The 24,932-nt window shown below is 37.5% G+C and overlaps 6 protein-coding genes across 7 annotated transcripts; 4 read left to right on the top strand and 2 right to left on the bottom strand.

Annotated features, from left to right (window-relative positions):
• Window positions 1-61: 61 nt before the first annotated feature.
• On the bottom strand, window positions 62-2,183 carry LOC107419912 (uncharacterized). Of its 2 annotated transcripts, XM_048475709.2 has the most exons (5): window positions 1,879-2,183; window positions 1,640-1,735; window positions 1,381-1,509; window positions 912-951; window positions 62-415 (listed from the first exon to the last, which is right to left on the bottom strand). In XM_048475709.2, the coding sequence occupies exons 1-5, from the start codon at window positions 2,005-2,007 to the stop codon at window positions 342-344; spliced, it is 468 nt and encodes a 155-aa protein (XP_048331666.1). In that variant the 5' UTR covers window positions 2,008-2,183; the 3' UTR covers window positions 62-341. The 2 variants fall into 2 exon arrangements, with proteins under 2 accessions (XP_048331666.1, XP_048331667.1); XM_048475710.2 differs by lacking the exon at window positions 62-415 and having other exon boundaries at window positions 912-964.
• A 113-nt stretch (window positions 2,184-2,296) lies between these two features.
• Window positions 2,297-5,784, top strand: LOC107419891 (zinc finger CCCH domain-containing protein 22). The gene is made up of 4 exons (XM_016028719.4): window positions 2,297-2,571; window positions 3,225-3,566; window positions 4,010-4,070; window positions 4,647-5,784. The coding sequence occupies exons 1-4, from the start codon at window positions 2,446-2,448 to the stop codon at window positions 5,639-5,641; spliced, it is 1,524 nt and encodes a 507-aa protein (XP_015884205.1). The 5' UTR covers window positions 2,297-2,445; the 3' UTR covers window positions 5,642-5,784.
• A 513-nt stretch (window positions 5,785-6,297) lies between these two features.
• LOC107419939 (protein TIC 55, chloroplastic) lies at window positions 6,298-8,822 on the bottom strand. The gene is made up of 3 exons (XM_016028781.4): window positions 8,163-8,822; window positions 7,707-7,809; window positions 6,298-7,596 (listed from the first exon to the last, which is right to left on the bottom strand). The coding sequence occupies exons 1-3, from the start codon at window positions 8,579-8,581 to the stop codon at window positions 6,478-6,480; spliced, it is 1,641 nt and encodes a 546-aa protein (XP_015884267.3). The 5' UTR covers window positions 8,582-8,822; the 3' UTR covers window positions 6,298-6,477.
• Window positions 8,823-9,145: 323 nt separating this feature from the next.
• On the top strand, window positions 9,146-15,879 carry LOC107419894 (uncharacterized). Its single transcript, XM_060817091.1, has 15 exons — window positions 9,146-9,380; window positions 9,463-9,620; window positions 9,746-9,867; window positions 10,208-10,401; window positions 10,800-10,982; window positions 11,079-11,197; window positions 11,347-11,486; window positions 11,784-11,903; window positions 12,059-12,156; window positions 12,594-12,658; window positions 13,578-13,794; window positions 13,999-14,256; window positions 14,412-14,591; window positions 14,704-14,869; window positions 15,205-15,879. Exons 1-15 carry the CDS (start codon window positions 9,258-9,260, stop codon window positions 15,618-15,620), a joined length of 2,559 nt encoding a protein of 852 aa, XP_060673074.1. The 5' UTR covers window positions 9,146-9,257; the 3' UTR covers window positions 15,621-15,879.
• A 431-nt stretch (window positions 15,880-16,310) lies between these two features.
• LOC107419911 (putative pentatricopeptide repeat-containing protein At3g25970) lies at window positions 16,311-18,863 on the top strand. Its single transcript, XM_016028751.4, has one exon. The coding sequence runs from the start codon at window positions 16,698-16,700 to the stop codon at window positions 18,843-18,845; it is 2,148 nt and encodes a 715-aa protein (XP_015884237.3). The 5' UTR covers window positions 16,311-16,697; the 3' UTR covers window positions 18,846-18,863.
• Window positions 18,864-19,418: 555 nt separating this feature from the next.
• LOC107419937 (eukaryotic translation initiation factor 3 subunit B) lies at window positions 19,419-24,503 on the top strand. The gene is made up of 11 exons (XM_016028779.4): window positions 19,419-19,722; window positions 19,987-20,224; window positions 20,792-20,938; window positions 21,611-21,739; window positions 22,008-22,136; window positions 22,212-22,295; window positions 22,377-22,501; window positions 22,626-22,824; window positions 22,968-23,500; window positions 23,705-23,813; window positions 23,936-24,503. Exons 1-11 carry the CDS (start codon window positions 19,601-19,603, stop codon window positions 24,278-24,280), a joined length of 2,160 nt encoding a protein of 719 aa, XP_015884265.1. The 5' UTR covers window positions 19,419-19,600; the 3' UTR covers window positions 24,281-24,503.
• Window positions 24,504-24,932: the final 429 nt, after the last annotated feature.

Genomic DNA, 24,932 nt, shown 5'->3' with positions numbered 1-24,932 from the left:
ATCGTTAGTACCTAAAAAAAAAAAAAAAAAAAAAAAAAAAAAAAAAAAAAAGAACAAGAAATTTCTATTCAATTCTGTTTCATTAATTTTTTTTTTAAATAACGTGTCAGCATATACATTAGGGGAAAGCATATTATATAAGAGGGTGACTTCAGTCATAACTGTGTCATGTACCAACCGGAAACGTCACTTAAAATCGACAAGAATTGCATTCCACAGAGTAATCTTAAAATGTAAATCATCTATTCTTCTCAAGAACTGGGGAAATGGTAGGACGTTTAATCTATGCTGTTGTCCCCTTTCATAATACTGAGGTGCTTCAACTAAATCATGAAAGTCTATCAGTTGCTTTGGATTATAGCCGAGAAGAGTAATTCGTTAACATCTTCAGAGCCTGAAGCATGCGTATCATCCCCTGCATCAAATAAACGCCTGCTTTAACATTGCGCACAAGTACAGCTATTTGGCTACAAAACAATAACACATTTAAAAAGGAGCTTCCTTTTTTTGTATTTCTCTCCTAAAACATTCAGTCGTCATTGCAATAGTGAGTCTCAAAACCATAGCAAGGCAAAAGTCAAAGTCACTAGACTATGCATAGCCAAAATGCCCTCATAAAAGAGAGAGGGGGGGGGGGGGGGGGGGGGGGGGGGGGGGGCAAAAGTCAAAGTCACTAGACTATGCATAGCCAAAATGCCCTCATAAAAGAGGGGGCGGGGGGGAGGGGGGGGGGGGGGGGGGGGGGGGGGGGGGGGGAGAAGAACCAGATTCTATTAGAGATCAACAGACAAACTTTAGAAAATATCAATTTCCATCCTTTGCCTATGTACATGCATACTAAAAACACCATTTCCTCCACGGATGGTGCATGTATTTTTGAAAACAGAAAATTTGTGAGTGAAACCCGTTACCTGTGCCTGATCTGACTTGAGCTGTCCACTCATCAATTATCTGCATGATTAAGTTGAGCAAAATTAGTGAACATATTAGACTGCCTTCTCCACCTGTTGTGTGTACAGGCAAATACAGAATGAAGTGACTCAAAATATAGCAAGGCCAAATTAACTGGAGAGCTACAGCTATATAGCCAAGAGCAAGTCTCCAGTAATTATAAACAAAGCCTTGCCATAGGTTCAATCTCGGTTGCTTGCTGGCAAATGATGCATATACTTTAGACACCACTTGGAAATTACACAACCTTCAGAATCAGTGTGTGAACGGCAACAAAATGATCCTCCAATTTGATGCCAACTAGTATTAGGAGACATGTGCAGATAAAATACAAGCTTGCCACCATTGATATTAGATTAAGCTCATTCTAGTTTAACATCACGAATACACTATCAATGTAAAACAAAATAATAATAATAAATGGAAAACCTGGTTGAAATTGGCAAAAGCAGAATCGCTAGAATCACCGTCGTCTAGGGGAATGCCCATGGATGCTTGCATCCGCTGCAGTGCATTTCTGTTCCCAACAAGAACTGTCCGAGCCTTATCAATCAAATCCTGCTCCCCCCAGAAAATACAAATCAAAATCAAAGGAAAACCCAACATAAGAAAATGGTAGAGCAAGAAGCCAAAGAAATTGACATGGGTGAAAATTGAGTACTCAAACAGAGTAAAAACTGAAAGGTACCTGTTTGGCAGAAAGAAGTTCGCGGCACTGCTCTTTCAAAGCCGATACATCTTCATGAATCTTCTTTACTCTATAAACCAGCTTCATTGGGTTTGCCTGAAAACAGCCATTCAAAATCACTGCATTTAGTCATCTAGAGGTATAACCAAAAAAAATAAAAAATAAAAAAAATTGAGATTCGGAAAGAAAAGAAACTGAGAAAATAAAAAGATTGGGAGGTTGAGAATTTTGGTACTGACATTGTCAGGGTAAATTTGTTGGAATTCCCTCTCGAGCCTGTTCTGAACCAGTGTGAGATCGTGGTTGGCTTTCGTCAATAGCTTCACCAAACCATCCGTCGCTTCATGGTGTTCACTGGAACGCCCCATTTTTCCCTCTCCCCTCCCCTCCCCTACCTAGGGTTTTCAATTTCTCTCTGTTTCAAACTTTATCAATTTCCCCCGCCTCCTATCCTGATTCTCCACTTTGCTTCTTGTATCTACTTTTTTCAAATCTTCACGGGCTCGGAGCTCTTCAAAACTCGCCGGATCGATAAGTAAGTTTCATTTTTATTTTTTTAATAAAAAAGGTGGCACTCCATAATTTTCTAAAACAAAGTAAAATATAATTCTTACATAAATATTTAGCGGCTCAGATGAGTCTTAGTAATTGTACGGTTCAGATTAGGCGTGGTTATAACGTGCCAACTCCATGCTGCCACGTGTTTGTACGGTGGGGACCGACTCGGTTACCCGGATTTACAATTGGATAGTCCCCGTTTTTATAGTAGCCGGGTCGGTGACTAAGAGAAGCCTCTGGCAGGAGCCATGGGAAGCGAGGAAGAGAGGCTTCTGGAGACCCAACTGGAGGACCAACTACATGAGCAAAAAGACTCTCTCACCGCCCTCAAAGATGCCATCGCCTCTGACCCTAACAATCCCGAGCTCCTCGAGGTATCAGTATCATGCCCGTTTCACATTTAATCTACCGAGAAATTGTTGAAAGTTGTGAGATCATAGGTTTTCCAAATTCTGAAATAAAATAAAATAAAATAGAATAAATTACGGGACAACCATTACTTGGTTTATCTATCGGGATTTGTTGTTAGAATAAAGTGCTTGCAACGTTCAAAACTCTATTGCACAACTTCTTTGATTCCGATTTCTATATTTTCAACATTTTAACAGTAATTACATAAATTTCTATTTTCGTTTCACTAATTGGTCAGAAGCAATCACACTGCTATTTCGAATTCTTCTTTGGCCCAGTGGCAAAAAGGGGCCTGAGGATTTTTGTATATAAAATGTAGAAAACGAACCATCTTCAAGTTAAATTGAGATTAAATTGGAAGAAATGGCATCGCACCTGCGATTTTGATCTGTTTTACTACAAGAGCTTTGAATGATATTAACAATGTCAGCATGTTTCCATTATAGTTGTTGCAAAACTTCAAATTTTCAAATGTCTGGATTCGTAGTAGGATTTTGAGTTGTATGTGCATGACGTAATAGTGGAACTGAACTTAATAATAATGTTCGTATTTTTCCTGTTGCTCTCTAAAGGTTCCTATTACTTAGTTGCTACAAGTAATTTTATGTCTTTTCAGATTTATGAGGAGCTTGTTCAGGGAATTAAAGATGCTGAGGAGGGGCTTTTCCTCTTAAAACGTGCAAGGTTACTTCGTGAAGTTGATGCAACACTAGATGGTTCTGGTCATACCGATGAGGATGTCAAGCCTGAACCTTTGCAACCTGAACCTTTAGAGCCTGAGCCTTTGCAGCCTGAACCTTTGGAGCCCGAACCTTTGGAGGACCCCAATTACTCTATTGGTTCTAAATGCAGATTCCTCCACACTGATGGACGTTGGTATAATGGTCAAATTGTTGGGTTGGACAATTCAAATGTTGCAAAGATTTCTTTTCTCACTCCAACATCAGAAAACATGATGGTAAGTATGGTATCTGATCCTTTATCCACCTACCTTTTGTATTTTTATTAAGAAGAAGTTATCTTTTTTAGCTGTGTGAGATACTACAATTTCTTTCATGCAGATTTCTGTGAAAGTGACTTATGCTGATCTTAGCATTTTATGTCGTTTTCCTTAAAACATTTAGGAGAGATGTCTTACTCATGGCATGGCATGATGTTTGATTTTGTTAAATAATCAATGCAACAAGGTCATGTAGTAAAATGGCTCAACTCTTTTCATCTTTTCTTTTTTGTTCTTATAAAAATTATGATTTAGCATGACACTGTTCACTAAGACGATGTACAGAAATCCCATGAAATTTGGTTGGCCTTAAGCTTTAGCTTTCTTTATGATCTACATTTTGGAGTTAAACAAATGGTGCTTGCCCTCCACTGAACTAACGCCGGAAACTCAAACTGCAGATTTGCAAGTTCTTTCTGCAGCAACGATGTCGATTTGGTAATAAGTGCCGTTTATCACATGGTAGGTTGGAACCATATATATTTATAGACCAATCAGTGTGGCTAGTTGTGCTATTAAATCCCATTATCCTTGTGCTTGCATTGTTATTACCATTGAGAGCAATGCATGTATGAGATGATTGGTGGGTATAGTCTGGCGATATTTAAATACGACATTAGATCACAATAGGAAAACTTGTTGCATTTACTTCCAGAATAAAAATAAAAGCTATCAATGTGTAGCCTCAATTTAAAAAGCAAAGCAAATAAGCAATTCTGGTCCGCCAAAAGAGCTATGAACAACTTTGTTGACTTACTACTTTTCATTCAATGCAGCTGTTGCCTAATAAATCTTGGCAACTTTATTTTTAATTTGCTCATTGTAGTTATACAATGTGCTTTTCATTCTCAAAACTGTTATGATAGATGTCTTAAGCTACATATAGCATTTTCCCCTTATGTTTTCAATACTTATAGCTGCATGCATATTGCTGTTTTTAGTCTGCTTATTGCTCAGCTGTTTTCTTGTCATATCTTGAATTCTCTGTTATACATCCAGAGATAGTATGTTAGAGTTGATGTAGGTTTAATTCTACAGGGGTTGATGTCCCATTGCACTTCCTGAGAAAATACATTCCAACAGTATGGAATCAGTCACTGGTAGGATCCAGTATTTGGGCACTCACTGACAAAGGTAGGCCATGGAGGGAAGCTGAGCTTGAGTCATGGGATGACATACTTGGGGAAGGGAAAGTGGTTTTTCGAGATGATGGAACCTCTGCAAAACTTGGTGAGGAAGCTATAACATTATCTGAGTATGCTGAAGTGAGTGATGAGGAAGAAAGCGATTCTAGCTCAGAACAATCTGATTACAGTGACGATGAGGAAGGGGATTTACAAGGTTTGGGATTTCTAGAAAGCAGCAACCTGCAGAGGGGCATCCAGAAAGATACCGTTGTATTTGCCAAGTGGGAGAACCATACCAGAGGTATAGCTTCCAAGATGATGGCCAATATGGGTTATCATGAAGGGATGGGTTTAGGTGTTTCTGGACAGGGAATGTTGGATCCTATAAATGTGAAGGTTCTTCCTCCTAAGCAATCTCTTGACCTTGCTCTTGAGTCTCAAGGAGCAGAAGAGAGTAAAGGTAATCAAGAGAATCGGGGGAAGAAGCGGAGCAGAGGTGGTAGGAAGAAACGTGATAAAAAGTATGCAGCATTGGCTCGGGCAGCAAAAGAAGAAGAAGAATCGACTCCAGATATCTTCAGTCTTATTAATAATCAACTTGCAATGCATGGTGAAGCTTTAAATGGCGGGTCACCAAAGAAGCAGCATCGAAAAGGTACAGAGGAGAAAAAAGTGGACCGGCGAGCTTTGGTTGCATATGATGACGAGATGAAGGATTTGAGGATGCGTGTAGAGAAGCTTGAAGAGATGGTTAACAGAAACAAAAAGGAGAAGGTGGTTTATGAGGCAGCTATGAGGAAATTAACGGAGACTCGGAAAGCATTAGCAGAGGCTGAGGCAGCTCATGCATCTGCATCCAATGCTGTTGTCAGCAAAGAAAAAGAGAAGAGATGGCTTAAATTTTAGAACAGGTTTATATTTATAATTTCTTTATGTAATAGTACATTGCTCCAAGAAAATATTAGGTCAGGATTTTCTGCGTAAAATTAATTATCTTTTAGAGTTTGTTTTTCGTTCACTTTTTAATTAACAAAATCACTTATAATTTAGATGGTAATTTCAAAACAACTATAAAGTGTTTTATACCATTTATTATTCAAAATGTGAAAATAAGTATATGATGGTGTGAGAAAAGAATGGTTGAATTTAGTACGTTACGTGAAATCTTTATTATATATCCAGTGTATAAATAAAATATTTTACCTAAAAGTAAGTAACTAGATCAGGCAAATATTCGTTGATTTACCCGCCCTGCCCCGCCACGTGATGCTGCATATTCTTACCTTGTTAAATTGACTTTAGTCTAGAAAACGAGTCTATTTCTTTTTATATATTACTTCTTAGAAGATGCGAAAAGGGTAACAGGTTATGATTATCTATCTACGTGGACTTTTTTGTTTTTTATTTGTTGCAAATTATGAGCATTGGCTAGCTTCTTCTGGTGATCACGTTGAGAAACCTATTTGAAGAACTCTTGTAGGAATGGCATGGTCAATAAAATGTTGCATAACCAACAACCGTTCCATGTTTAACAAAATACCAATCATCAGGCAGTCAAAATGTTGTGGATTTTAAACTCTACCTTTTATCTTCTCGAGATTAGATTAATTATATAGACTAAGCAATGAACGTTTCCTGGAAATATTTCAAGCATCTGCACGTAAAAGAATACGGGCAATTTCTGCATTGAAGTCCTATTTCATTCACTTTAGAATCTACCAGAGAAAAAACCATTTGATGGCTCACACTCTCCTATGAATCCTTATGAAGTTGGTCGTATTCAAGGCAATAGCAGCTGAGCATGCATAAGCCCCACCCGAGCACGCTGCTGCCGCTACCAACAGAAGCGCCTTCCACTGCCTTCCAGACACAAGAATTGCCACTGCGACCATCGCTATAGCAATTGCAGACAGGGCAATTTTCCATGTCTGGAAAGCTTTGACTGCATTTCTACAACCTTTGCAATGGATTACATGCCGGAAATATCTGTTGTTCAAATTCGGAACATGCATCGATCCAATTCCTCCCTTGGCGGGTGCAGAGGCTGAAACACCAGCAACTAGTCCTGCTGGAGCATGTTCTACTACAGCAGGCTCTTTAGGCAATAATATGGTGCTGTGTCCAAAATGGTAAGGCATACCGTGACCAACTTTGTCCATCCACTTCCTGTATTCAGCTACCCATGTATCCGAGGACCTCAAATTAAGGTAAAGCTCTTTTGTGGGAACTTTTTCTTTGATGAGAACCTCGTTTTGGGACGAAAGGAATCCCATATCCTGCTCAAAGACCTTACATGCATTCTGATGGAAGTACCATTGCGGAAACAATTTTATCAATGGGGATCTTTTTGTACCTCCAAACCTCACAATAAGCATAGATTTTCCCTGTCCACTTGGTCTACAGAGGAACAGACCAGTAAAGTAGTCCTTTTGTCCGTTCTTGTCAACAATTTCCCTGTTATTCTGAAGCACGCATGGTGCTTCGAACCGTAAGAAGTTTGGCAATGGTTGATCCGTTGCCTTTCCCCACCACCCTGCAAATCCCCGATTAGAACGTTCGGTCACCTCGAAACCCAGTGCTTGAGCATCTTCCCTCTTTGCAGTCCAATCTGTTCTGTCATGTGAGATTGGAATGTGGGCAGGATCCATAAGATTCTCCAGAAGTATGGAATGGTCATATGGGAGTTCATGGATTGTTGAAATATCTTGAAACCCTGGCCTCGCGAAGTTCTCAAACCATGGTAGTTTACTTGGGTTTGGTGGTGTTTTCTGAGACATCCAAACCCACACAACCCCTTGGGAGTCCCTAACTTCATAAGTTTTAAGGCAGGCTGATCGAGGAATTTTGGCATCAGCAGGAAGCTGTAGTTTCAGCCATCGGACATCATTCACCATGTGGGATTATAAGGAAAAGCAAAAGCAAATTCATTTTTAAACAAAATGTATAGAACGAGGTATCATTTAAAACCAACCTGAGGTATCTTTACGCATTTTCCATCCCCTTGAAATTGCCAACCGTGGTACAAGCATTCCAGTTTTCCATCTATCAACTGCCCTTCTGAGAGTTTTGCCAGCCTAAAAACACACACAGCCCAAAACTTGTGTTATTCATGGACTTCCATAGAAGTTTGTGAATCGAATAGATCATGAGTTGGAAACTAATGTCGAACTACAAGAACCTTAACCCAAATTAGATTTATGGAAACCAACAAGTTCTAATTTGGATTTTGCGACAATGAAGCAAGGCGATCTATGGTTTTGACAAGGAGGGAACAGAGCAATCTATCTTAAAACTATGCTGCTTTTTGTTTCTTTTCATCACTATCCAAACTGCTATGGTACTTGATACAACAACTTCAGACTTAATAAGTTTTAGTTTTTCATGAAGTTTTCTTCAGCAACAATCAACAGGTCAAGGTAAAGTTTACCTGTGAGGACAGCGATCTTGGTAACAGCGAAGCTCCCCAGCCCCATCACGATACAATACAAGCTGCTTATCGAAAACAGTGAGACCCAAAGGTGCGTCTTCAGGGACATCCCTTGTGAGATACAGAGGGTACCATTCTTCCGTCCAATCATAGTCCGCCACGTCTCTTTCCCCTCTGTGCTCTTCCTCGATTGTAGCATCCAAGAGCACGTCTTTGTGATCATCAAATGGAGGTGAGGCTTTGATGTCTGCGATTGCACCGCACTGCGTTTGGTTCTTTCTTGACGGCAATGGCTTGAGTGGGTTTGAAGAGATAGAGAAGAGAAATTTGGTGGTGGGTGATGGTGGTTTGGAAGTTGGGGAGAGAAGAGAGGAGGAAAGTAAGATCCGAGAGAGAAATGGGTGAGACAGAGCCGCCATACGTGGTGGTGTGGGAGAAGAATATATACGAAAGATATTAAATTTATATGTAATTCATTTAACGAAGAATTGTTGGCTCAAAATCAAAATTTTTGGTTTTCAAAAACAAGTATTGGAAGGAAAGGAAGCCATTACCTAAAGTGAGGGGAAAAAAAAAGCCTTAGATTTTGTTTTGTGGAAAATGCTTGGAAAGTCATGGTTGTTGCTTGTTGGTTGCTGCATCGATGTTGGCCACACAAATCTCTGAAGCTTTGCTCGTTGCTCACTGCTCACACTCATACCAATAGGAGAGACGTGTCTCTTTACTTAAAGTAAACTCAATAAGACAACACGTGACATGTCCGAATTTATCAAAATCCCCACGTAAGTCCAACGGTTTTATAAGCGACACATCATTAACGTATGCTACGTGGCACAGATGTTTTGGACTCTGGAGGTCTGTTCTTAAGACAAATTGACGACTTTGACTTTACCTCTGCCACGCGTCACCTACAAAACGGCAGTGTTCTAATTGTATTTTAGAATTTTATTGTAAATAATAATAATTTTTTTTAAAAAAATCTCAATTTGTAAATAATAATAATTAGAAGAATTTTTGAAAAAAAATTTCCTTAAACCCTATTGATTGGTCCCTTCACAGTTCACTAACAACAAAACGATCTGAAAAACCAGAGCGATGAAGATAGCAGTGGAAGGGTGTATGCATGGAGACCTCGACGCCGTTTACAAAACCCTCCAATACTATGAAAGAGTTCACAATACCAAAATCGACCTCCTTCTCTGCTGCGGCGACTTTCAGGTTTTATTTTCTTCTTCTTCTTCTGCTTGTTCTTCAAAGTATTGGGCAAAGTTGTTTAAAAATGTTTTGTGGAATTAATTAGGCGGTGAGGAATGAGAAGGATTTGGAGAGTTTGAGTGTGCCGCCGAAATATAGGTCCATGCAAACGTTTTGGAAGTACTATTCGGGTGAGGAAGTCGCTCCCTATCCCACCATATTCATCGGCGGAAACCATGAAGCTTCCAATTACTTGTGGGAACTGTGAGTAACTTTTCTTTTTTTTTTTTTTTTTTGACTCTACATTTTTCCTATTTCTCTAAATTCATTGAAAATTTATTGTAAAGCGAAAATCGAGTAATGGGTATTGGTAAACATGTTTTTTTTAGGTACTATGGGGGTTGGGCAGCACCTAATATATACTTCATGGGTTTTGCTGGGGTTGTCAAATTCGGAAACCTTCGAATTGGTGGACTCTCTGGAATTTACAATGCCCGCCATTATCGTTTAGGTTGGTTATTCAATCTGTCATTGGCTCGTACTTTGGAACTTAACTGATAAATGTGTTAATTAAATTTGGCAACTAAAATGTAATGTGACTCTTGGATGGGCATGTTGTCCTGTTTGACCTCAACGTCTAGCGGTGATAATTTAGTTTTTAAAGACCCTTTGTTAGAATGAATTCGTAGGAATTGAAAGCTGGAGTTGTGTGTTTCCAGAAGATCTCGTATTTTCCTTGGCCTTATAATGAATTAGCTATTGCAATTTGATGTGCCTATTTTCCCAAAGTGGAGTTGGAATAGCCTGCAATTATTTTTCGTTGTCACAACAAATGAATTTTTCCTGAGCAGGACATTTTGAGAGGCCTCCATATAATGACAGCACTATCAGGTCTGTGTATCATGTTCGTGAATATGATGTCCACAAACTCATGCAAGTTGAGGAACCCATTGACATTTTTCTTTCGCACGATTGGCCTCTTGGCATCACTGATTGTGGAGACTGGGAGACACTTGTCCAGGACAAACCATTTTTTAAGAAGGAGGTAATTGTTACATGAGTTAATAAAGTTCAAATAATATGCTTGATATGTTCCAGAAAAAAGGGTTCAGACTTGTGAATTTCCTAGATTTTATGCTTTTTGTGTTTTTCTCAAGAAGCTGAGGTTGACAAATCAAATATAGTTGGTTTCTTAAAACAAGAAGAATAGATATCGTAAGAACAATATATCTAAGATTGAAAAATATAAGAAGAAAACTTAAAAATATACCAATCTTTTGAGCATGTAGCGAGAAAAGTTGTCTCCTTCAGAAAGTGAGATGATTTTAGTGTGAAATAAAGCATTGATTTAAAATTGGAGTTTTTAAAACTGCAAGGTCAATTAATAAACATTTCCTATGAGTGAAGCAGCAGCTCATTCTTATTGTGTTGGGATGTTTCCAGGTTCAGGAAAGAACTCTTGGAAGTAAACCTGCTGCTCAACTGCTGGAAAAATTGAAGCCACCATATTGGTTTTCAGCCCATCTACACTGCAAATTCTCTGCTCTTGTTCAACATGGAGAGGGTGGTCCAGTGACAAAATTTCTTGCTCTGGATAAGTGCCTTCCACGGCGTAAATTTTTACAGGTGTTTGATGTGATTTTTATGGTAGCATAGGGGGCGTTCTTTCAGTAACTGCCAGTTTCTAAAGTTTTTTATTTGTGGCATGATCTGGTTATTTAGATCATTGAAATTGAATCAGAGTTAGGACCTTTTGAGATTCAGTATGATGAGGAATGGCTAGCAATAACAAGGAGGTTCAACTCTATCTTCCCTTTGACCGCCAAAAGTGCAAATTTTTGGTGCGTTTACATTTTTAAAGAACTTTATTCCAAGAAACGTGATTTGACCAATGAAAACTCCCCTTCCCCCCACCCCCTTCTCCTTTAGTTTCTTTTTGGGTCTTTCCTAGGGTAAGACATTATCATTAACTCAGTTTTTGATATAACAGTAATGTAAATCTTGACATGCAAGATGACCTTCAATGGATTGGGAGCAAACTTCAAGCTAGAGGCTCCAAGCCTTTCGAATTTGTTCAGACGGCCCAAGGTTACAATCCCTCCAAATCTGTCTCTAGGGGTCCCTCTGATGGTATTACTCCAGTAATCATAATTATGCTTGATTCATTTTGCATGTCCTTTTTTTTTTTTTTTTTTTTTTTAATAAAAAAAATTTAATATGCATGTCTGAATAAGTTAGAAATAATTTAAAAGTTTTGCTCTTAATATACCAAATTCACTTTGAATAATACTGATGGTGCGAATTATGTTCTTGTCTTTACGGCTTTACCATTTCTACTACTAATTTCATTTTATCTGGTGTTATAATGTTCAATGAGATAAAATTATAGACAAATATTTTGAGAATAATACTGTCATTCTTTTGCAGAATACATTAGAAATCCTCAAACAGAATCATTATTGAAGTTTCTAGAACTTCCATATCTTCTTGATGACATGTCAGCATCCTCAGAAGTATTAACTAGTCCTAATTCACAAATCACTACAGGTAGAGTTTGTTATTCTCTGCTGGTGGAAATGAGTAACTCCATATAATCAGCTCAAACCTTAGAACTTCTTTCACCTTCGCCAAAGTTTTCCTTCATTCCATTTTGCATTTTGTCGAATACACTTCCCAAAACTAATTATTCAAGATGTGTATAGGTTCTTTAAGTGATGTTAACGAAGACATTCCCATTGATGATGTGGATGAATTTGAAGAAGTTGCAGAAGGTGACGTGGAAACTGAAGATGCAAAATTTTGAAGCATGCATGGTAGTATCTTCCTCATCCTTCAATCATTTGTCAGCCTCTGGCAGTTTTTATTAGTTTTCGCATGGTCAATGTGGTTGATATTGTCCAGTACAGGTTTATTCGGTTGAATTACTAGTTACTAGAACAAACTCCACCGTGGCCTGACCTCTTCTTATACAATGCAGTTTTCCTAACCTCCTTGTTTTGAAAAGTATTTTTCATATCTATTGGCTCTAGTTACTGTTAAATAATGTCCATCAGTCTTCAATTTTGCATATCGCTATGAGAAATATGGTGATTTTTGTTTGGTTCTGTCTCCTTAAATTGCTTGCTTGCTTCTTTTTTTTTTTTTTTTTTTTTTTTTTGGTCCTTTTAAAAAACTGAGCAGAGCGTAACTAGTGAGGAATGCTTGACCATTTATACAATATTTGAAACTCATGGGCAGGGCTTGCTCAAATATGCATCATGGATGGAAAGGGCTAGCTCCACACTGAAGCATGATGATCACTGGTATAAAAGTCCGATTAGAGATGAATCTCAAAGTCAAATTGGAGGTGAAGCATCAACCAGGAAGCATCTTAGCTCCATAGCTCTAAAAAAAAAATGTATATTGAGCTCTGAAGAAAATTACAATTGATTCAAAAGTTCTAACCAAAATCATTTCTCAGCAAAACCTTTTGTAGAGAATCCAATGAGCCAAACAGATTGTGTTGTAACAGCAAGAAAAAATAAATATTTCTCTGTAACGGCAAGAAAAATTAACAGCAAGAAATCCTTAATGCGAGCCATGTTCACCCAATGTCTCTGAAACGACGCACCGACCTTATTAACTTATCCCTTATCATTTAAGAGTGGTATTTTATTACACAACTGTCAAACTGAACCAATATTTAACAGAATTTAATGACTGGGAAGTTGGAGTTAATGAGTAAATGGATCAGCAATAAAATTTGTCCTTGAATCCTTCATTTACAGCTGTAATATCCTCATATTCTTCACCAAGTTGGATTTAATCTCAACATTGAAGAAATAATAAATAAGAATGTTCATGGAAGTATAAAATTGTTACTCTGTCTTGTTCATATTCCTGCTTTCGGATTCCTTCAGCATGTGCTTTCTTCTTTTTCATTTGATCATTTTTATGAGAGTTATTACATGCCCAATTTATGAATTCCTTTCTACCTGCTCCGATATTGTAAGGACTAAGGAGGTTGGAGTAGAATTATGGCAATTGGAAAAGCAAGCAAGGATAACTTTTATCATCCTGCTTGGCATTGAGAATATAGCCACTTTGAGTTCAGTTTCGCACTGGAACTTAACAATACCACATGATAGTGAGGATGTTGACTTCTTACCTGAAACATAAAAATAGCAGTAAAAAATGCTGTTTTCCTGTACTAAATTAATTGTCTAATCTTTTCCATTTCAGGTTGTTTCAATTTTTCGTTAATAGAACTTTTTCATTATCTCTCATGAGTTCTATTAAGGAAAACACATACCATCTCTCAACTCAATGGTCTTTCAATATTGGGATACTTGTCATGGCCATGTCTAACGGAAGTTACAAGGAAGTCGAAAATGACATTATGACACAGTGCTGCAATAATAGAGTCAGCTCTCTATGTGTGCACTCTGGAGAAAATCTGGTGCAATTCAGCTCGTCATCTTTTACACTTATTTCTCGTAACCCATCTACTTTCTGACAGTACCAACTTCATTAATGCAGCTTTTAATAGACCTATACCAGAATACATACCTAATGGCTAATGCACGCTCCTACTTTCATTCTCTTTTAAGTCGTTACACCATGTAAGAGATCAAACTGTTTCCCGTTATTCTCCTGTGATTAAGCTCTTCAAACGCTAATGGGGAAAACATCATCCTCTTTCTCTTCCTCAAATTTTCTTTACTGCTTCCCCATTTTTGTAGCAGTTTCCTTTTATATTGCAGCTTCTCCTTCTTGTGCAGATCTCTCATGGGACTTCTATTCGACTTCATGCCCTTCTGCCGAGTTGATTGTCAGAAACACGGTCAGATCAGCTTCCTCCATGGACCCCACAATCCCTGGGAAGCTCCTTCGCTTGCTGTTCCATGACTGCTTTGTGGAGGTAAACAAAATCCTGCAATGAGTAACATGCACCAACAGATATACACATTGATAATTAATGCTTTTTAGTTCTAAACATTTTCTTTGAATTTCTGTTTCCCTTGAATTTGTGACTTGTTTTACTGTGCACTTGATGTTAATTAGCATAATTTGCAGGGTTGTGATGCATCTTTGCTGCTACAAGGAAATGGGACAGAGCGAAGTGATCCTGCAAACGCATCTCTGGGAGGATTTCAGGTCATTGATTCTGCTAAAAGAGTGCTTGAAATTTTTTGTCCAGGAACCGTTTCTTGTGCTGACATTGTTGCTTTGGCTGCTAGAGATGCCGTTGAATTTGTGAGATCCATATTTCTCTTTGTTAATTTTTAGTCTTGTTTGTGCATCATATGCCATTCTTTTTTTCTTCTATCTTCTGGTTTTGTGTTTTACAGTGAATGAATGTATACAGACCGGGGGGCCTGCAATTCAGATTCCAACGGGCAGGAGAGATGGGAAAGTTTCTTCAGCTTCAAATGTCAGACCCAACATTGTAGACACAAGCTTTACCATGGAAGAGATGATTAAGCTTTTCTCTTCTAAAGGATTGTCTTTGGATGACCTTGTCACACTATCAGGTACTCATACGATAAACCACAATCTTTATTGCAATTCTCACATGCTAGTAGCCTCTTGGCCTGGCTATTTAGGGGGAAAACTGATAATTAGGTACATGCAAGAAAACCTGTTCTTTACCCTCTTCAAGATCTCAAAATTTGGTGATAGACTTTATAAAGAATTTGAAGTATTCAATCTGTTGGTGAGATTCCTCTAGTAGGGAATGTTAATAGTTTCCCACTATGAAGAATCATGATTCTCCATTGCAGATTCTCATCCTATTGCTAATTGGGAACTCCAATTGCTTTTAGAATTAAGGCTGCAAAATCTCAGAAATGGGTTTTGGCTATTGCAGGAGCTCACACAATAGGATCAGCTCACTGCAGTGCATTTAATGACCGCTTTCAACAAGACTCTCATGGGAAACTCACTCTCATTGACCCGTCCCTTGACAGTGCTTATGCAAACGAGCTTATGAAACAGTGCCCTGCAGGTGCAAGCCCATCTAAAACTGTTGATAATGATCCTGAAACATCCTTCATGTTCGACAATCGATATTACCAAAATCTTTTAGCTCGCAAAGGGCTATTCCAATCGGATTCTGTACTGTTTACTGATGACAGAACAAGGGGAAAAGTGGAGAGTTTTGCAGATGACCAATCTAGTTTCTTTGATAGTTGGAATCGATCATTCTTGAAGCTTACTAGTATTGGAGCAAAGACTGGTGAAGAAGGGGAAATTCGAACGTCTTGTTCATCAACCAATGCCTAAAGAAACCGATAGAAAACAAGAGCTAAAGTTTATCCTACAAAAGGAAAATAAGTAGAAAGTGGAGGCTCTAAACAATTTCAACATGCATACACAGTTCATATTGTTAATTATGAGGTTTTCTTGTTTGTGTTCATTGTTTTTTTTTTTTTTTTGGGGGTGGGGAAGGTGCCGGGTTTGGTTTGTGAATGTTTGTGTTCATTGTTATGTGGGACGAAGATTGTATAAAACAAATATAAGCCAAGGTGTGAGTAAATTTTCTTTCTTTCTTTGTCAGTAAATTTTTTAATTTTTTAATTTTTAATTTTTTTGATTTTTAATTTTTTTGTAATTATTCTATGGAAGTAATATTAGCTTCTGCTATCCAGATATGGAATAAATTAATGAGTGAAAAAATTAAAAATAGTTTGACATCCAACATCGGAAAAATTTATAAACAAATACAAGCGTAAGTACGACATGGTTGTCAATTCTGAATCCTGAAACCTAAGACCTACTGGAATTGTGTTAAAACATTCTTTGTTGGTGGATTTTCTTCTGTGAAAAGTCAATGCTTTTTATGGAATAGAAAACAAAGCTAACTTAAGAATTTTACCTCTTACTTATACTCTATAGATTCCTCAAAAATAAATAAATAAATAAATAAATAATTTTCTATATTTAATTATTATAATAATAATTTTTAAGATTTAAAACTCTTTAACAATCGGCTTTTCATCTTGCGGTGATATGGTATAACCAACCCAGCTATTTACACTCTACAAGCCAGTGTAATTTTTATCTGTTTCTTTCTTTTCTCTTCTGCAAATGTTAAAAAAAAAATTAATAATAATAATAAAAAAAATAAAAATTCAAACTTTGATTCCACCAGTCACTGTTGCCGCCATTAAACTCTGGTAGCTCCAAGCCGGTTATGGAACCCAAAATGACACGGTTCTCTGTGCTGTCTTCTTTGTATCTCTACTAAAATATAACAGTTTGATTCAATCTAACGGAAATGAGTGAGAGAGGAAAGGTAACAAATTTTTATGGTTTCTGATTTCATTCAAACACCGAAGCGTTAGTTGTGATCACTCTTGAATGAGGTCATTGCACTCGGCGATTGAGAGTTCTACAAATGCTTTGTTGAAGGTTCTGATAACCCATTCTCACGCAGTCAAGTCAGGAACCATTGCGGACATATACATAGCCAACAATATCCTCAATGGGTATTCCAGAAATCAACAATTTGGTCTTGCTCACAAGCTTTTCGACAAAATGCTTAACAGAGACACTGTTTCTTGGAATACAATGATCGCTGGGTATGTAAACTGTGGGAACTTCGGGATTGCATGGGAGTTTCTAAGAAACATGAGAAGATCTGGGTTTGAACTTGATGGGTACACATTTGGAAGCATACTAAAAGGGATAGCTGGTTCTCATCAATGGGATATTGGGGAAGAGGTACATTCCATGATTATCAAGATGGGTTATGCTGGAAATGTTTACTCTGGAAGTGCTCTTTTGGACATGTATGCGAAGTGTGAGAGAGTTGAGGAGGCATATGTTGTGTTCGAACATATGCCAGAGCGTAACACTGTATCATGGAATGCTCTGATTGCTGGTTTTGTGCAAGTGGGTGATCGGAGGACTGCATTTTGGTTATTTGGCTGTATGGAGAAGGATGCTGTGAAGCCTGATGATGGCACAATTGCTCCACTTTTGACGTTGCTTGATGATTCTGAGTTTTACTGGACAACCATGCAGATTCATGGAAAAATTACGAAACTTGGATTGGAATTTAGTAATACAGTGTGCAATGCCATAATCACTTCATACTCAGAATGTGGGTCCATTGAAAATGCTAAAAAGGTATTTGATAGATCATTTGATACCAGAGATGTGGTGACATGGAATTCCATGCTTGCAGCATACCTAATACATGGTAAAGAAGGACTTGCATTTAACATCTTTATGGATATGCAGTGGCTTGGGTTTGAACCGGACATCTATAGTTATACTAGCATTGTCAGTGCTTGTTTTGAAGAAGCACATAAAAACCTTGGACAATCCCTCCATGGGTTGATAATAAAAAGGGGACTAGAACAATCAGTTCCCATCGCAAATGCTTTGATAGCCATGTATCTCAAATCAATCAATAAATCCATGGAAGAAGCTCTGCATATATTCGAATGCTTGGAAATGAAGGATAAGGTTTCCTGGAACTCTATTTTGACTGGGTTATCACAGTTTGGGTTGAGTGAAGATGCCTTGAAATTCTTTGTGCATATGAGATACGTGGCAGTAGAGATAGATCACTACACCTTATCAGCTGTCATTAGATCTTGCTCCGATTTAGCAACCCTGCAATTAGGTCAACAAGTTCATGTCTTGGCCCTTAAATCAGGCCTCGAGTCCAATGAATTCGTTGCCAGCTCTTTGATCTTCATGTATGCCAAGTGTGGGATCATTGAAGATGCTAGAAAATCATTTGAAGAGAATCCCAATGACAGTCCAATCACTTGGAATTCACTTATTTTTGGATATGCACAACATGGCCTGGGATATATTGCACTGGATATCTTCTTTGAAATGGAAAAGAGAAAGGTAAAACTGGATCACATAACTTTCGTTGCAGTTTTAACCGCTTGTAGCCACATTGGATTGGTTGAACAAGGATGTGAACTTCTAAAGTCGATGGAGTCAAATTATGGAATAACCCCACGGATGGAGCATTATGCTTGTGCAGTAGATCTCTATGGGAGAGCTGGGCGTCTCAATGAGGCAAAAGCCTTGATTGAAACAATGCCATTTGAACCTGATGCAATAGTATGGAAAACATTTTTAGGTGCCTGCAGGGCTTGTGGCAATATCGAATTAGCTAGTCAGGTGGCAAGTCGTCTGCTAGACTTAGAGCCTGAAGAGCACTGCACTTACGTTCTCCTCTCTGATATGTATGGGTATCTTAGGAGGTGGGATGAAAAAGCTAGTGTAAAGAGGCTTATGAAAGAGCGGGGTGTCAAAAAAGTCCCCGGTTGGAGTTGGATAGAGATTAAGAACCAGGTTCATGCTTTTAAAGCTGAAGACCGTTTGCACCCTAATTGTGGAGAGATATATTTTGTATTGGGAGGTTTGATGGATGAAATCAGTAGAGATTTTGTTGCCAATTCACATGTTCTAATGTGTGATTTGGATCATAATCTGGATGCGTATTGTGACTTCTATGCTGATGCTTTCCCAAGCCTCTAATTTGGTGGTTTTTTTTTTTTTTCTTTTTTTTTTCCCGCAATTGTATGAAGAAAATTTATTGATTATTCAAAAACAAATTAACAAACGGTTAATAAAGTCATGATTTCAAATGCACTTAAGAAATAAATTATGTTTCTTTAAAGAAATAAATATATTTTTTTTAAAAATTGAAATAGATATCATATGATCATTAGTAAGATCCATATTGAGATGACAAATATTAATTGGATACATTAAATTATATATTAATTTTTATACTAAAAACTTGGTTATGGAAAATCAACTCCTTTTGGTGGTCAATTAGATTGCCTAATAAGATCCCATTGATAATCAATAATGAATGTGTTAAATAGAATTAAGCTTTTAGTAGGTGGTTTTTTGCAATATTCAAATTTAATTTTTTTGCAAAATAATAATAATAATAATAACAACAACAATTCAGGGATATAAATGGAGAAGTCGGTTGTAGATGGGTCGAAATGTGGTTAGTGTTTGGGCTTCTGACAAAATCGTAAAAAACTTATACGGCCCAAACCCGAAAAATGGTGTTACCATATTTACGTCCTCTCCCACAGAAACCCTAACCCCCATCTATTCTCTCTTGAGTCTGTGTAGCTGTGCTCTCGATCGCCAGTCAGCATAGCTTATCTTCTTCAGAAAGCTGGCGGAATTCTTTACCAAACCGTTTGTCCTCGCTGGAAGCTCAATTGGTCTGAACTGAGAGCAACGCATAAAAGCTAAAAGCTATAAAAATCATGGCGGACGTGATGGTGATGAAGGATATAGAAGAGACGGCGGAACGGCTTGGTATCGATCTCTCGCAGATCGATCTCAACTCCATCCACCTTCCTCCGGGTGAAGACTTTGGCATTATAAGGTAAAGCCTATAACCTATCGCTATAGTTTTTTTTTTTTTTTTTCAATTTTTCTGTTTGGTTCTCCAGAAAGCTTCGGAAATTACAGAAATATTTGATTATTGATTTACAAGCCAAATAATTTTTGTTCTTCGGGTACTTTTGGCTCCGTAAGCTGTCCAATGTGTGTTTCTACTGTGAGTTCTGTTTTTACATTTTCGTCAAACGTGCGTTCCCCTATTTTGTTATACATTAGCAGGCTGTTTATTTTGTTTATAATTTCTCAGCAATGATGAAGATATATACGAAGAGGATAATTTAGAGTTTGATTCTGGGTTTGGGAACATCATAGTTGTCGATAATCTCCCGGTTGTTGCTCGCGAGAAGTTTGAGAAATTAGAAGGTGTAATCCGGAAAATCTACAGCCAGATTGGTGTAATCAAGGAGGATGGCCTTTGGATGCCTATAGATCCTGAGACCCAGAAAACCTTAGGTTACTGCTTTATTGAGTATAATACTCCTCAGGTATACGCCCCTTTTTTACTAACCCATTTTCTCTACCATATCATTATATCCTAATTTATCATCTAGTTCTCTTTTTGCATTTGTTAAGCATTTTTTTTTTTTGGAGCAGTGCTAACTTGTCCTGCAAAGTGAAGTAACTCTCTGCTTTCTTAAGATGAAATTACAAATTTATCCAAAAAGAAAATTCCAATTTTATTTCTATGATGACTGCACCACAATGCAATATTCTTCTGCATGACATTCTGTGTATTGTATATTACTCAACAAGGTCTCTAGACGACCCTGGGCAACTGGATTTATATTTGAGTGTTGTAAGTGAGTTGCCCTTTTATTGATATGTTTGTAGCAATAAAATCATCTATCTGCTTAAGAGTTTGAAATAGACAGGATATTATTGGTTTGGTGGAAATTAAACTGCTACATAATTCAGGGTCCTGATCCCTTTATGTGTAGTTTGAGAAGAACTCTTTCAGAATCATTTAGTCATTGACCTCATGAAGAAGTGATCATTATGGTAATTATGTTATAACGTTCACAATGGAATTTCATGTTTGATCATACTTATAGGAAGCTGAGCTGGCTAAGGAAAAGACCCATGGATATAAACTCGACAGGTCTCATATTTTTGCTGTTAACATGTTCGATGACTTTGATCGATTCATGAAAGTTCCAGATGAGTGGGCCCCTCCTGAATTTACTCCATATACTCCTGGGGTAATGTCCTTATACATTCTCCTCAATATGATTTCATTTCTCTTTCTTGATTCTGCTGCTATTGTGTTGTTGATTTTACTAGTAAATGTGGTACAACTTGTGACAGAAGTTTTAGTATGATTTTAAACTGTTTAGACTATTGTGATAAACCTTCATTGCAGACTGTTTAGATTTTTTTTTTTTTTTTTTTTTTGAATTTTAAGGAACACAGAATGTTGGTAGGTCATAATAAAGTATCTATGTGTAAACTTTAGTCTTTTTTTTTTCTTCATTAAATTGCCATATTATCTGGTATTGGTAACTTATTTTTTGCCTTTGCTTTGGGGATAATAGACATTTTGGTATTTAGAGACTTGTTAATAGTCATGTCCTCAATAATTTAATATTTTGGTCTTTGAATCAGATTTATTGTGTCACCAACTTGATACTTTAAAATTTTAGTAAGACAAGTAATTGTTGATGTTACTATTAATTTCTATGTTATCCTGAGGCTATGATGGATTCATGTCTGATATAGCCACTGAGGGTCATGTTCTGTGTGTGCATTTGCCACCTTTCGCCCTCCTGTAATCTTCTAAATGATTTTCTTCCCTCCTTGCTGTCCTTTCTCTCGCTTTAAGCTATTTATTTATTAATTTATTGTGCCTTGTATTTACTTGGACTTTATTTCAGGAAAATCTTCAACACTGGCTTACAGATGAAAAGGCTCGGGATCAGTTTGTGATTCGTGCAGGTTCAGATACTGAAGTTTTCTGGAATGATGCAAGACACTTGAAGCCTGCACCTGTTTACAACCGTCCTGTGAGTGGGCATCATATAGAACATTTACATTTTTCTCACTTAAGGCTTTTGGTAGCAGGATCTTCTCTGTGTGTGTGTGTGTGTGTGTTGGGGGAGGGAGGGAGGGAGGGAGGGTTTTAGCTTATTTATGTACTTGGTCATTTTCTATAAATCATTCAAGCTTGAGAATGAGGACTGATAGGATCAGTAAATTTTAATTGTTTTCTTGTAAATTTGATCACCTATAAATACTGCAAGTATGAATGATCTTGTCTATTTTTTGTTACAGTTCTGGACTGAAAGCTTTGTGCAGTGGTCCCCACTTGGGACTTATTTGGCAACTGTGCACAGACAGGGTGCTGCTGTCTGGGGTGGTGCCTCTTCCTTTAATCGGCTGATGCGTTATGCCCATCCCCAGGTTTGTTTTTTGTTTCAATTTTAGCCATTATTTATTTTGTTTCTTGGCACTCGGATTTAATCATATCCTCTGCAGGTTAGACTTATTGATTTTTCTCCTGGGGAGAAGTATTTGGTGACCTACAGCAGCCATGAACCAAGCAATCCTCGTGATGCAACTGTGAGTTCTAATGAGCCATTCATTACTTTGTGGTAAATATGGTTCCATTTTTGCTGTTACTAATTTGAACTTATTATACAGAGGGTTGTAATAAACATTTTTGATGTGAGAACTGGAAAAGTGATGAGAGATTTTAAGGGAACTCCTGATGATTTTGCAATTGGAGGAACTGGAGGTGTAGCAGGGTTGTCATGGCCTGTTTTTAAGTAATATTCATTTTCTTTTAATTTGCATAACTTGTTAAAACTACTATCCCATCTACTCTAGCGTTGGTATTACCATTTTAAGCATCACTAACACCTCTAATGAATTGCATGATTATTTTAACAGATGGGGTGGTGGAAGAGAAGACAAATATTTTGCCAGAATTGGCAAGAATGTTGTCTCTGTTTATGAAACAGAAACATTTTCTCTTATTGACAAGAAGTCTATAAAGGTTGAAAATGTTATGGATTTCAGTTGGTCACCTACGGATCCAATTCTTGCAATCTTTGTTCCTGAATTGGGGGGTGGAAACCAGCCTGCTAGGGTGAGTTGTGATGTTTCATTTGTAACTAGTCAATAGTCATATTGTGTTTCAGTGCTTTTTTTTTTTTTTTTTTTTTCCCCCCAGTTAATTTGACTTGGTTGTGGGTTTGTTTAATTATTTGTTTTTATTCTCTCTGATTGTAGGTGAGTCTCATTCAAATCCCAAGCAAAGAGGAGTTGAGGCAAAAGAATCTCTTTAGTGTTAGTGACTGCAAAATGTATTGGCAAAGCAATGGGGATTATCTTGCTGTCAAGGTTGATCGCTATACAAAAACTAAAAAAAGCACCTACACAGGCTTTGAGCTTTTCCGAATCAAGGAGCGTGACATCCCTATTGAAGTTTTGGAGCTAGAGAATAAGAATGATAAGATTATTGCCTTCGCTTGGGAGCCTAAGGGCCATAGATTTGCAGTTATCCATGGTGATAACCCGAGGCCTGACATTAGCTTTTATTCAATGCGGACAGCGCAGAATACTGGCCGCGTTTCGAAACTGACCACTCTCAAAGGCAAGCAAGCGAATGCTCTTTTTTGGTCTCCTTCTGGCCGATTCATAATCCTTGCAGGATTGAAGGGTTTCAACGGACAGTTGGAATTTTACAATGTTGATGAGCTAGAGACTATGGCCACAGCAGAGCATTTCATGGCAACGGATATCGAATGGGATCCTACCGGAAGGTAATTCTGAGAAGTTTTTAGTAAACATCGTAATTGAGATGATAACTTTCTGAAATTATAGACTTAACCAGAAAATTTTATGTTATTTTGAGTCGAATTAAAGAGCTCTTTGTTTTTGTTTGGTTTATTTGTTGGAGATGAATTCTTCTCATTGTATTGTATATATATGTTAGTTCTTAAGTTATCTTCTTGTGGTTATTATAGATATGTTGCAACTGCTGTGACTTCTGTCCATGAGATGGAAAATGGTTTCAATATATGGTCCTTCAATGGGAAGCTATTATACCGGATACTAAAGGATCATTTCTTCCAGGTAATTTCATTTTTCATTGGTTATAACAGATATTTTATGCATGTAATTTCTGTTGACAAAATCGCCTCTCAGTGATTCTTGTACATATTATCATTTAATAATTTATTTTGATATGTTAACAGTTTTTGTGGCGCCCAAGGCCTCCATCGTTCTTGAGCCCTGAGAAGGAGGAAGAAATTGCGAAGAACCTGAAGAAGTACAGCAAGAAGTATGAGGCAGAGGACCAAGATGTGTCCATGTTATTGAGCGAGCAAGAGCGAGAAAAACGAAGAATGTTAAAGGAGGAATGGGACAAGTGGATTAGTGAGTGGAAGAGGTTGCATGATGAAGAGAGATTGGAGAGGCAGAAACTTAGGGATGGAGAGGCCAGCGATGAAGAAGAGGAGTATGAGGCCAAGGAAGTTGAGGTTGAGGAGTTGTTAGATGTCTCAGAGGAAGTTCTTCCTCTTGAATACGGGCAGGAATGAATGTTGCTAAGTGTTATTTTTCAAGCTACTCCCTTTAGATGACAAATTTAATTGGAGGTGTATTACTCTTTCATAATGTGACTAGGAATTTTGGCGTCAGCTTTTTTGATTTTTTTGTCTTGTTTAAAATTCTTTTTGAGGATCCTAATGTGCCTGGCTATATTTGTTGTTGCTTTTTCGCTGTTACAGTGTTATACACTAGAAGTCCGCCGTGTTATATGTATATTATATGCGTACCTTTTATATACCGTAGCAAAATTGCAAAATGAAATCCTTAATAGTTTAAATAACTACCTACCTAAGCGGCTGATTCCACCAAAAAACCACCTAAGCGGCTGAGCCTACAACGTGTTCTGGGTTTTAAAAAGAAAATATGTAATTAAAAAAAAATCAATATTACAAATCAAAATTAGGGAAAAATTATTTTCAAAATGAATTAAAGTAAGATAAAGCAAACTGAGTCTTAAATTGGAAATTAACTTGACATCTTTGCATTGCCTTTTTTTTAAATCTTTGCATTGCTTTGTGACCTTTCAATGGTTTTCTCAAATTTTCATCTAATGAAGAAACTAAATGAAAAGAAAATGTTCATGATTAATATTTTCCATCGCAGATGCTGTCATATTCGAAAAGAACAAAAATGATTAATATT

This window comes from Ziziphus jujuba, chromosome 5 (genome assembly GCF_031755915.1).
Source record: "Ziziphus jujuba cultivar Dongzao chromosome 5, ASM3175591v1".
NCBI lineage: Eukaryota > Viridiplantae > Streptophyta > Magnoliopsida > Rosales > Rhamnaceae > Ziziphus > Ziziphus jujuba.
The sequence above is the reverse complement of the archived record's forward strand: the minus strand, read 5'-3'. Positions and strand labels throughout refer to the sequence as shown.

What these genes read in the sequence shown, in the direction of transcription:
- LOC107419912 (XM_048475709.2), bottom strand. Translation starts at nt 2,007, where the DNA reads ATGGGGCGTTCCAGTGAACACCATGAAGCGACGGATGGTTTGGTGAAG. An exon ending in AACAAATTTACCCTGACAAT is followed by an intron (nt 1,736 to 1,878) that starts GTCAGTACCAAA and finishes GGCTGTTTTCAG; the next exon opens with GCAAACCCAATGAAGCTGGT. An exon ending in AACTTCTTTCTGCCAAACAG is followed by an intron (nt 1,510 to 1,639) that starts GTACCTTTCAGT and finishes TGGGGGGAGCAG; the next exon opens with GATTTGATTGATAAGGCTCG.
- LOC107419891 (XM_016028719.4), top strand. Translation starts at nt 2,446, where the DNA reads ATGGGAAGCGAGGAAGAGAGGCTTCTGGAGACCCAACTGGAGGACCAA. An exon ending in ACAATCCCGAGCTCCTCGAG is followed by an intron (nt 2,572 to 3,224) that starts GTATCAGTATCA and finishes ATGTCTTTTCAG; the next exon opens with ATTTATGAGGAGCTTGTTCA. An exon ending in TAAGTGCCGTTTATCACATG is followed by an intron (nt 4,071 to 4,646) that starts GTAGGTTGGAAC and finishes TTAATTCTACAG; the next exon opens with GGGTTGATGTCCCATTGCAC.
- LOC107419939 (XM_016028781.4), bottom strand. Translation starts at nt 8,581, where the DNA reads ATGGCGGCTCTGTCTCACCCATTTCTCTCTCGGATCTTACTTTCCTCC. An exon ending in CAAGATCGCTGTCCTCACAG is followed by an intron (nt 7,810 to 8,162) that starts GTAAACTTTACC and finishes GTGTGTTTTTAG; the next exon opens with GCTGGCAAAACTCTCAGAAG. An exon ending in AATGCGTAAAGATACCTCAG is followed by an intron (nt 7,597 to 7,706) that starts GTTGGTTTTAAA and finishes CTGAAACTACAG; the next exon opens with CTTCCTGCTGATGCCAAAAT.
- LOC107419894 (XM_060817091.1), top strand. Translation starts at nt 9,258, where the DNA reads ATGAAGATAGCAGTGGAAGGGTGTATGCATGGAGACCTCGACGCCGTT. An exon ending in TGCCCGCCATTATCGTTTAG is followed by an intron (nt 9,868 to 10,207) that starts GTTGGTTATTCA and finishes TTTCCTGAGCAG; the next exon opens with GACATTTTGAGAGGCCTCCA. An exon ending in TAATTCACAAATCACTACAG is followed by an intron (nt 11,904 to 12,058) that starts GTAGAGTTTGTT and finishes AGATGTGTATAG; the next exon opens with GTTCTTTAAGTGATGTTAAC.
- LOC107419911 (XM_016028751.4), top strand. Translation starts at nt 16,698, where the DNA reads ATGAGGTCATTGCACTCGGCGATTGAGAGTTCTACAAATGCTTTGTTG.
- LOC107419937 (XM_016028779.4), top strand. Translation starts at nt 19,601, where the DNA reads ATGGCGGACGTGATGGTGATGAAGGATATAGAAGAGACGGCGGAACGG. An exon ending in GCAATCCTCGTGATGCAACT is followed by an intron (nt 22,296 to 22,376) that starts GTGAGTTCTAAT and finishes CTTATTATACAG; the next exon opens with AGGGTTGTAATAAACATTTT. An exon ending in GTGGAAACCAGCCTGCTAGG is followed by an intron (nt 22,825 to 22,967) that starts GTGAGTTGTGAT and finishes CTCTGATTGTAG; the next exon opens with GTGAGTCTCATTCAAATCCC.